This window comes from Protopterus annectens, chromosome 5.part0 (assembly GCF_019279795.1).
Source record: "Protopterus annectens isolate FY-2018-M chromosome 5.part0, PAN1.0, whole genome shotgun sequence".
Classification (NCBI taxonomy): Eukaryota; Metazoa; Chordata; order Ceratodontiformes; family Protopteridae; genus Protopterus; species Protopterus annectens.
The window spans coordinates 217,607,969-217,620,190 of record NC_056735.1 but is presented as its reverse complement, the minus strand read 5'-3'; the positions used below and the strand labels follow the sequence as shown (position 1 = coordinate 217,620,190).

Below are 12,222 nucleotides of genomic sequence, written 5' to 3'. Positions count from 1 at the left end.
CAGATGTACCCCTAGTACCATTAGGGCAAAATAATTGTCTTAAAAAATAAAAAAGAATCCCTGGTGAATATTAACTTATACAACCCATCAGTACATTAATTAAAAAAACAGTAACATCTCTTCATGGAATATCCAGATCAACACACTGATGAGTAAAGCAATATCACCTTTCATTTTTCTTTCTAGAAGTACATGTGTTAAAAGTTACAGTAACCAGGACTTCTACTGAGAAACGTATAGCACATATGTAAAGACTACCCACCTTGAAGCTACTTACTCCAGACTTGGTGAACCCCCACACACACACCAAAATAAAAGCACTCCAGACTCCTCAGCAACTACAAACACTGGAACTCTATTAATTTCCACAGATTTTTCACTAAGTTTTGACATGTTGGTTGCAGATAAGCCTTGAATAGCCCTCCCAACTGAAGGTTGATTAAGTTAACTATCATAAAGGGACTCAGTCCCAAATCCTAATTTCCCCTTTCCCCTAACCCTGCTGATATAGCCATTGGCTTTCTGATATTCTACCTAGTCTAAATTCTGAGAGTGCCTAGCGGTTCTATTTTCTTCTACCCAGGCCCATCAAGTACTATCCACCAGGCACCCCTGGTGGTGCCATCCTGCTAAGTTAAAATGTATACAAAACAGTCAGATATGTTCTCTCTGTTCCTCATAAATTGCTGTTACATTAAAACTTATATGCAGAAAAGGACTGTGGTCAGTTTAATTTAAATGATAAAAAGACAATTTAAAGGTTCTGTTCCTCTTAAACTCTTTCATATTACATACTATATGCACAAAATAACTGTGGTTAGCTTATATCTGATAATGAAGAAGATATTTAAAGTTTTATAGCAAACAAAATACAAAGTGATTGCTTTGTCATGAGCAACTCTACTTAATAACAATGCATCACAGAATATGTGAATGAATTCCTTATATTATAAAACGAGTGCCATTCTAATGTACACAATTTCAAATGTATTCAGTTTCTGTTTACCTTTCATTGCATTCATGATGTCACATATAGATAAATTGAAGAAAGGCTCTTAGGATGACAGTACCAGTCCCCCAACACTCTCATGCACCTACTAATAAGTATGTCCCCAGACACAGTGTCAAATGCACAAATGTTATTTGTTTATTGCATACGGCCTAAATATAAAATTGAAAGACCTTATCCTTGAAAGTATATCCTCATACATAAATAGGTAATTTTGCTATGGTAGCAAACAAAGATATATTATTCTGGATGTAGTTGTCCTCTTTTGTTGTCTAGCGACACTGTTATGTTCAAATGATTCATCCAGTTTCATGAATATATAACCTTTTAAAGTTCTGTAAGTTTTAAATTTTATGCATATGTCTTACACACAGGGATTATCAGTTGGTGACCAGCTAAATATATTTATGCATTAATATGAAAAATTCTAGCTCATACTATGAGATCTGAAACGAGAACACAGAGTGAGATTACATTTCATAGCTTGTTGTACCTTAAGTTTACTCTCTACATAAAAACTTACAGTCTGTCTGTCACTCTGTTCTCTTGTATCACAGAAAATTTTGTATGACCTCTTAAGAATCAATCTGTTTAGGGGGTTTGCCTTTGCTTTTTGAAGTGATGAAAGCAGTTAAAACACTGACAAGTAAGTAATATAGAATATCAGAGCAAGTTTAATCTGATTTGAATAATTACATGCATATTTGCTTAAGCATAAATTACATAATGTATGATTTGTTACCCACTTAAGAAAAAATACATCAGAGTGACAAGCATCTCTAGAACATATTGCAACACTTCTACAAAACAGCACAATCACTGAAAAAATAAACTGTTTGTTGGCCACTCACTGTATATTCAACAAATTACTGAACTGCAGATTAAACTTAATGCAAACTAGACTCTGAGAATAATAAATGTCTTATAACAACTATATAATTGCATGGAAATTCAACATGCTGCAAAATCTACTTACTTTTATCTGCCCTTTATCGCATGGATCACTACAGACAGACTTGATGATAGAATTTTTGCCTGGCCAGATTTCATCATCATCAATTTTCAATTCTCCATTATCCCAACTTCCTGCATTTATGTAATCAAAGAAATCTTTTCCCATCTTCTTAAAATTCATGATCTCATACCTTAAAGAAAGGAAAAGGAGATCATGATAATGAAACTGACAAAAACATCAGAAGCATAGCATTTACCACAGATGTCTATGTCTGGGCAATTACCATACAAAATATGCAAAGAACAGACAACTGCAGAAAGAAAATCCATATAAAGAAGCATAGTAAATGAAAGTTAACTCATTCACCATAGAGCCGGATTCAGAGACAGGATCTGCAATGCTTTCCACTTACTGTGCAAAATATTTTTCACTGAATGTGAAGTAGTGTAGCATGTGGCCCTGATATAAGAAAGAGGAATGCAATGCATGATGTTTTATATTTGACATTGTGGATATGGCATCTTCTGGCACAATACATTTGCAGATATTTCCAAATCCTGTATGGCAATATATGGGAAACAGGGGGTACATCATCAAATGCCATTAAGGAAGGATGTGGCAAAGGAAGATGAAGATCACCAGAGATGTGCCCACATTTAATCTTGGGTGTATAGGTAACAATGCCAAGCACCATGCCATGAGTGTTGTATATAATGCATACAGGTTAATAATTAATGCATCCAGTTATTTTTATTGCATGCAGTGGTTTTACTTGCATTTCACAGCTGCTTCATTTGCTTCTCTGGCACTTTGCTGTTTGCATTACATTCAGCAGAAAAACAATTCACCTTCCTCCAGGTGTGTGTGTGTGTGTGTGTGTGTGTGTGTGTGTGTGTGTGTGTGTGTGTGTGTGTGTGTGTGTCACTTGTGAATTGGCAAATGTGCACAACTGGTTTTGTCTCCCACATACTCAGTGCCACACCTGGTACCATATCATGCCTGCACTGTCACCTGCATTCTGTGTCTCCTTTACATAAGAAACCGACTTTACATCTCAGATTCTTACAGAGAGTTATCGCAGTCTATACTATCCAATAGCACTGCATTTTATTTTACAGCTGGTGCATTGTACAGATTTTGCAACCTCTTCTACTAGTTGTCTGTAGACATTATACAGTTGCATTGTTGATGTATTATGTAAATGTTTATACCATTTTTCAGTGTCTCTACACTATGTACAGCATTCCACATGACTGAAAGACAGATGTTTCTGCTGTCGTGACATGGTATGCATGGTCTCTTCTGGTTCATGTGCTCTTCTGTATACAGTCTTGTTCCCTGCACACATTTCACATGATACTTTATTACTCTGGCATAAGACATTTAGCTAATGTTTATTCATGACAATCTTTTCTGCTGCTACATGCTATCAAGTTCAAAAGAAGAAGAATAAACAGTTGACTATAAGACTGGATCTTTCTTTACATTAATCTTAGCCGTGTTTTGCATGTTAGAGTCTGCAACCTGAGCTCCTTCATTTCAGTAACCAATGCAGAATTAAGCTACTGTCATGTAGGATGGCATGTTTCTTTAAAAGGGAGGGACAACATTTTAGTAAAATGATATTGCAAAACATGTCTTGATTTATATTATTGCTGTACTATATAAACAAAGGAGCAATAATTTACAGGTAACCAAATATGGCAGTTGCACTAATTTGTACACATTGTACATATCTAGTTTCAGCATGTTCAAATTCTCTGGCAGAATTCTATAAATATTTCAAGCATTTACCTAAATCAAGAATAAGGGCTTTGCATAATGATTTCCTTGGAACTGTGTTTACATTTTAAATACTTTTAACTGCTCTTAGCATTTGGCATTCCTGAGTTTGCACAACTTATCAGAGTTTCTTCACACAGTTCTATGTTAGCATAGAGCACACATCTCCAAAACAGGTCAGCTTATTGAAGTTAACTATACAGTGGCCAACCAAATATGACCTTAGTGAGGTCGAACAGACTGTTTATATTTGTTTAACTTGATCATATCTTACTTGTAAGTTTTTTTTCAGGGAGGTTATGTCTCACTGCACTTCTGATATGGGAACACTGCCTTGACACCCCCAGCTTCTAAAATGCATAAACTCCAAGTCTGCACTAAGTTTCCATTTTGTTTATGAATTGGTACTAGCTTGGAGACAGTATATTTGGAAATCAATGGTATGGAGGTGGAACCCCCACCCCATTTCAAAGAATGCAGGACTATAGCCCCCTTGCAAAATAACTTAAAATATTACTTTATGGTACAGTAAGAAGGGGCAACAGGACACCCTGGTCATCAGTTTGGGCCTGTACTCACCTGTTTATGGTAGACTGGTCATCAAGTGCAGGAATGTATAACTTCACAGAATGGCACCTTACCTGTCATGATGAAACTCTGCATTCATACATATATTATAAGGTCTAGTCTAAGACGGCTGGGTCAGTAGTCTTGTATGGTGTGGCGTGGTATCATGGGGCTTGACGAGATAAGGAAAAGGCCAGAAAGATAGTGCCATACTTACTATCCTAACAATAACAATTCTCTTCTTTTCTACTATTCTAAGTGTATTTATGCCTACATTCACTATTTTATTTTTAATTTTTGCATATCCTAAGTATATAACATCCACTACTAGCAAATGTCTTTTTCAGGTGTGATTCTATAACACTCACCAGGTTAAACAACGTCCCCTGAGAGAGAAAGTGTGCAACTAATGGCTTAAGAAATCCCACTCAAGGAGTAGGGTGAGGGTCATTCATATCACGTACTTAGTAAAACAATTACTAATAACGAACAGCATAGCTCTCCCATATAAAATCATTTTTCTATTTTCCAAGAACTATGTTACTGTCCGCCATGGTGTAAAGGGATAAAGCCCCAACTATGTCACAGGTGACTTGATTTTATTTGGTGGTCGTTCATCTGAGCCGCTGGCAGGCATGGATGGGTGTGCCATGGTCCCCAGACAGGAGTGTCATCTCCTATGTAAATGGATGAAAAGGGTGAATGCAGGAGAGGGGAGAGCCAAACAGTGGACAGAGGAAGAATCAAACAGTATGTCGTAAATTAAAAGAAATCTCCTGGAGAAGGAGGGCAGAACAGCAGGTCATAAATGAGAAATAAAAACTCCTACCGGAAGCAGTCAATGACACAGCTCTACAGAATTCCCAAAGGTTCTATGCTGGATTCAGCCTCATGCATACACACAGACACACACACACACACACACACACACACACACACACACACACACACACACACACACACACACACACACACACACACACACACACACACACACACACAAATATGTCCTCTAGAATTATGGCCAAATATACAAATAATTATGGCCAGTCAGTGACAATTTAAAAAATATTAGTAGTATTCAGTTGAAAGACTAATAGAATAAATGGATGTGATTAACAAACATTTTCTGAAGTAAAAATGTCTATAGCACTAATTATTGTCATTTTTTTATCATGTATTTATTAAGTAGACTCCACCAATGTCTGTCATCAAATTGATAGGTTTAAGAGGGACTAGGAGGGACAGAGCAAGATTCTGAATGTTCTTGAAAATCAGTTGTTGCCTACCACCAGGTGAGAAACATCTGCACTGCTAATACCCTCAGCTATGCCATAGACCCCACACTTTTTACTTTATTTGTTTTTTGTTTACTATGGAAGTGTGTCTGGGGAAAAAGCTCCACAACAAGGATGGAAATATATTTTTGACAATTCAAAAGAAAATCAGTCAACAAACATTAATTGCAAAATATTTCAATGCAAGCAATAAAAACATTATTTACAAAGCATATCAGCGTAAGGAAACACATGTTTTCAAAATAGTGTGAGTAAAATAAAAATAATATATTAATACACTTGTATAGTATTCATATTGGACTGAGTTAGAAGTGCATACTGCAAACTATAGGTGTTGTACAGTCCAATCAAATAATTTATTAGCTGCCAGGTGATATTTTAGGGCAGAATTGAATTCTTACAGGTTATTTAAAAGCCTGATGTGGTTTGGAAGTTTGTTCCATGCTTTGGAGATGTTGGCAGGGAATAATGAGTGATCAAAATAATTATTAGATTTATTAGCGAGCGTTAGTTTAAGTTTGGAAGATTTTAGGGTTATTTTTGGTACATGCCATTTAATTAGATTTGACAGGAATAGTGTTTTAAGTAGATGGTGAAGTATTTTGTGCACTGTGAGTACCTGGGAGAGGGTAATGTGTTGAGAAAGTTTAGGCCAATTGACGGTATTGAGCACTGTGCAGTGATCGGAGTGGTTTGGGATGCTGCTGGGGAATTTGCTAATTTTGTTGTAGGTGCTTTCTAGTTCATGTTTGGTGGAAGAATTTACATTTCTGAATATTGTTGAGGCATATAGAAGTGTAGGACAGAGAAGGGGGGTGGCAGATATTTTTTACTATGATCACTCAGCAGGTGCTTTGCGCTATAAAGAGAGATAGCTTGCAGTGTTTTTACTACAGTTTCAATGTGCAGATTGACTTTTAACATGATATCAATGATAATTCCTAGTAATTTTGTGTTGGTGACATTTTCAATTTCTGTGTTGTTTGAGGAGATAATATTAAGGTCTGTGCTGTTTTGGTTTATGTTTTGGGAAGGAATAGTATTAGATTTATTTTTGTGGGGGTTTAAAAGCATTCCAAGTTAATTTAGTCAGTTTTTTGTAGAGGTGTAAGCTTCCTGTGTGATCGTTTCTAAGGTGAGAAGGCTTGGGGCTAAGCAAACTAAAGCTGAGTCATCAGCATATTGTATTATGCTGGTGAGTTTTGAGTCCTTGTGCACAACATTAATGAATATATTGAAATGTACTGCCCCAAGTATGGAGCCTTGGAGACTCCAGTAGTGACTAGAAAGAAAGAGGAGTGGGAGTCATTCCATTTTACAGACTGGGAGTGATTGTTTAGGTAGCTGGTTAGCAAGCTAGTAGAGGGAGCTATGATACCTACACGATTTAGTCTTTGGAGCAGTAGTTGATGTGAGACTGAGACAAACACTTTTGCCAAGCTCAGGAAAATAGTGGAGACAGAATTACTTGAGTTTTTAGTTTGATTAGTGGCATCTAAGACAAGTAGTAGGACAGTTTCAATGATAGGGTGGGGTCAAAATCCAATCTGGGTAGGAGACAGTTAATGATTATAAAGGAGAAAGGGTGGGAGTTGCTGAAGTATGCATTTTTCAAGTATTTTGGAGTAGGGAGAGAGGAAGGATTACATATAGCAAAATAATTTGACAGCTTGGTGGATGTGCCACCTTTGTGCAATTGGATTACAAAGGAAGCTTTCCATAGGGCTGGGATGTAGATTTCTGTAATGAATCTATTATTTAGGATAGATACAGTATAGAAAATGGTGTCAGGAGCTATAGTGAGGTATTCGGATGGAAAGTTGTCATAAGTTAATGTTGGAGTTTCAGTTTTTTAATGTATTTTTGATGGTATTTGTCTGGATGGCCAAGTTGGGGCTTGGTGGTATGGTCTGGGGGATGGGGTTAGACTGGCTGAGTATAGATTATTATTGTTTGAGTTAAGTAGAGTACTGGATATGAAGTGTTTGTTGAATTTGTCTGCAATGTCCTAGCTGGCTGGGGAAAGGTTTTTCTTTTATTCCAGCCATTACTGTGAATGTCACACAACTGATAATTGATTTCAAACTGTATGAAAGAAAACTGAATTTGCAGTTTGTAATGCATGATCTTTCGGGTTGCATTTTGGAAAATACTGCACCTAGACATCACAGCACCTTCAATCCTTCACTTAATACCACCCTTCAAATATTCAACACCTGTGAAAATGATTTTAGAAACAGGCTTAAATCTAAAGTATATTTTGATAATGTGAAGTATGGTGAAAGAGTGTCCTTGATTGATTTAGCCAATAACCAAGATTTAAGAATAACAAAGGCAAATAAGGGTGGGATGTTGGTTGTCATGGACAGAATTGACTATGAATCTGCTATATTAGATTTATTGAAGGATGAAGGAAGTTACAAGGTTGTGACAAAAGATTTCATTCACAGTAGTTATTCTGGCATTGATAGATCTTTTTTTGACCTATTTAGTCAAGGTGGTGTAGACTATCAAATTTAAGACTGAGGGTACCATTTCCAAAAATAGTGGTGTTCTTTGGTATTCCAAAGGTACAAGAAAATAGGACACAACACCCTTTTTACACATATTGTGTCTGCTGGTTACAGTAAGACTGAACCCATCTCAGTATGGTTGGACTATCTTTTAAATCCAGTAGTACAGACATCCAAATCATACAGCCGAGACTCTTGGCATTTGTTGAAAATTCTAAATGACTTTGAGGTACCTGGGGTTCTTCTTTTTCTTGCACCTTTGGATGTGACCTCGTTATACATGTGTAATGACCAAGATATTGGTGTGGAATATCTTCAAGAATATCTGGCTTATTTTACTGACTTTGACAATAGCAAGACCAATGCAGTCTGTTTCTTTAATGGAGATTGTGCTGGACAATATATTTTTTTAATGTAATGGAACATTTTACAAACAGACATCTGGAGTGACAGTGGGGGGAAGGGTTTGCTCCTGTGTTTGCCAGTTTGCTATTGATGATGTGGGAACATAAATTTTTGCTTAAGCATGCCAGTGCAGTTAACATTTTGCTATATCGCTGATTTATTGATGATTTGTTTTTGTTAAGGAAAGGGAATTTTGATGATTTTCAAGCCTTTGCTTGTGATATAAATAAGACCACAAACATTTTGAAAATTTCTATCTGTGGGTTTGCTAAGACCATTAACTTTTTGGACTTAAATTTGACTTTTGATTCTACTACTAAAATGTTTATTAGTAGCATTTCTAGAAAGCCCACCTTTGTCAATCAGTATTTACATAGAGCCAGTTTGCATCCTATGCATAGTAAGAGAAGAGTGGTAAAGAGTCAACTGATTCATTTTAGTTGTTTAACATTTTTGAAAGAGATGATTGAATTAAGATCTTTGTTTATGGAGAGAGGTTGTGATCAATCTTGGTTAATGATGATAAAAAAAGAAGTGGTTAAACTTAGAGATACTACAGCGTGACCTGTTTTATGTATAAAATTATTAATTGGGTCTGGTGAAAGTACTCAAGTACAGGCTGAATCTAAACATGTGGTGGGATGTTTTTTTAGCTTTCCCTTTGCCAATATTAAATGAGATGTGGCTTATCAAAAACATTATCATCGAAAATTGGAAAATTTTGTCTGGCAATGTGGATTTGGTCAATGCTATTGGTAATGGGCCAGTTTTACTGTTAAAAAAATGAGTAACATCAAGACCATTTTAAAAAGGAATGTTAAAGGTGGAATGACTCCACTGTATTAGGCACTTTTCATTGTGGACATTGTAGACAGTGTAGGTTCATAACTAATTTATCATCTGTTGAGTTCAAACACTTGAAATGGGTTGTATGGGCCAGAGATAGGTATACCAGTCAAAGTAAATGTCTGGTCTGTACAGCGAATTATGATTTCTGCAATAGTTTTCATACTGGGAAAACTATTAGAACTTTATGTAAAATAATTTATGAGCATTCTTTAGCAATTAAGAAAAAAGATTCTAATAATGCCTTGGCTATGCATGCTTTGATATGCTCAGATTTCAAAAAGTTTTCCTTTTCAGTTTTGGAACAGATAGATGATTTTTTTTATCAGAGGATTTTAAGATTTTACTGGAGTGCCGTGAATCAGCCTGGCAGATTAGGCTTCAGGCAGACCAGGCACCAGGATTAAATGAGACCATTAACATAAAATGTTGTTTACATATTCAAGGAGTTACAAGTTTATAGTTTATAAATGTAAATGTATTAGGATTGTTTAAATGTAATTTTATATTTACATTACTTTAATTTGTATATGATTATGCCATGTATTTGGTTGGTCGATTGCTATCATGTGACTTCTTTTGATTATTTATAAAGTGTGTGTGGAGGGAGAGTGGTTGTTTCTGATGAAGTTCTAAGTTTTACATTAAAAAGAATGAAAGCGCTAAATGTGGTTGTGCTGGGTGTCTCATTTTGTCTTTTCATTTTCTTTTTGTTTTAATTAACTAAGTTTCTCACAGAATTGAAGTATAGGGGTTGGAGGCTTGTGGTATTCTTTGTTGATTTAGGTGGGGTGATGACCACTGGGATAATCTGGAAGGGTGTTGTCTAATTTAACATTTTCAGGGTCTTCAGGGTCACTTGAGAGCATGCAGACTAATATGTATGTTATTTTTTGGATATTTTGTCAAATCGAGTTGGTTGTTGGATCAGCTGAGCAAAATGATAGAGGTTAATATTATGGGGAGTAGAGTAAGGTTTGTTAGAAGTCCAATCTATGTTAAAGTCGCTGAACAAGATAGTTTTTTGGTTGAAAGTAGTTCATAAATAGCTAAGTATGTTTTCAGTAGTCTTGGCATTTCAGGGGGAGGGTGGATGCAGACAACTAAAGGGATTATGGATTTCTGATTGTTTAGGTGGAGTTTGGCTATTAACATTTCTTTATTGCTTTATTGTGGAATAGTTGGAAGGCAGGTATGGATTTGTATGGTGGCTTGAAAGATGCCCCCAGCTTGTTTACCTAGGCAGTCTTTCCTAATGATGGTGTAACTGGAAGGAATGATTTCTTCATCTTAAATTTCATGTCTTAACCAGGTTTCAGTGATAACTAGGATGTGGGATTGATGGAATGCAATCCATGTGTGAAGGTCAGATATCTACCTTCTAAATGTGATGATAACATGGAGTTTCTCAATGAGCTCAACATCTACTTCAGCAGACTAAATAAGGGAAACAATACAATGACAACAGAACTGCCACCGACCAAGAAGATGAAGAGCTCCGACTTCACCCAGCGGATGTTCAAAGGGTGCTGCGACGAGTAAACCCAAGAAACGCAGCTGGTCCTGACAATATTATGGGGCAGTGCTCCGAGACTGTACTTACAAATCAACTACTGTTCTCACTGACATATTCAACATCTCTCTGCCAAGCCACAGTTCCCAAGTGCTTCAAGAATACAACCATTATACCACTGCCAAAGAAGGCTCCACCCTCAAGCCTGAATCACTACCACCCAGTAGCTCTCCTCCCCACTGTAATGAAGTGCTTTGAGAGATTGGTCAAAGATGACTTAACATCAAGTCTTCCTGCAACACTGGACCCACTCCAGTTTGCTTATAGATCCAATTGCTCTACGGCAAATGCCATCTCACTGGCATTTCACTTATCTTTGTCCCAACTGGAGAACAAAAACTGCTATGTCTGCATGTTATTTATTGACTTCAGCCCAGCCTTCAATGTGGTCATCCTCCAACATGTGATTGAGAAGCTGGTTCATGTGGGTGTTAGCACTCCTTTATAAAACTGGATTCTGGACTTTCTTACTGACAGACCACACAAGGTATACGTAGGCAACAACACCTCAATGAGCATCACACTGAACACTGGAGTACCTCAAGGATGTGTCCTGAGTCCCCTGCTTTTCACCATGCTAACACATGACTACATCATTAGGTAGAACACAAACCACATTATTAAGTTTGAGGATGATACTACAGTGATGGATCTCATCAGCAATGGTGACGAAAAAGCCTACAGAGTGGAGGTGAACCAACTGATTGTCTGGTGTGACAGCAACAACCTGGCTCTCAATGTGAATAAAACAAAGGATATAATACTAGATTTTGGGAAGAGATGCAAGTCTCATTCGCCACTCACAATCAAAGGAGAAACAGAGGAAAGGGTGAAGAGTAACAGGTTCCTGGGGTTGCATATTGCAGAAGACTTGTCTTGGTCAATAAACACTAATGACATTGTCAAGAAGGTGCAACAGCATCTACACTTTCTAAGAAGGTTGAGGAGAGCAAAACTACCACCTTCAGTTCTCACAACCTTCTACAGGGCTACCATCAAAAGCATCCTGAATAGTAATCTCTCAGTGTGGTATGGAAACTACATAGTTTCAGACTGCAACTCTCTACAGAGGGTGGTGAAAGTAGCAGAGAGAATTATCAGGTCCATGCTCCATCCAGGACTTGCACTCTGCTCGGTGCCTCAGCAGAGCTATGAAAACAGTCAAAGACTGCACACACCCTTTCTATGGTCTGTTCTCATGTTTATCTTCAGGCAGGAGATATCATAGCTTATGTTCCAAAGCCATCAGATTTAATACAAGCTATTTTCCACAA

General features: G+C 37.0%; 1 protein-coding gene across 2 annotated transcripts in view; it reads right to left on the bottom strand.

The window, feature by feature from the left end:
• Window positions 1–12,222, bottom strand: part of GRM5 (glutamate metabotropic receptor 5) — a 1,888,276-nt gene that overhangs the window by 227,084 nt on the left and 1,648,970 nt on the right. For both annotated transcript variants that reach the window (XM_044072205.1, XM_044072206.1), the window contains exon 6: window positions 1,986–2,154. In XM_044072205.1, coding sequence (XP_043928140.1) covers window positions 1,986–2,154 — 169 coding nt within the window. The remainder of the gene's footprint in view (window positions 1–1,985; window positions 2,155–12,222) is intronic.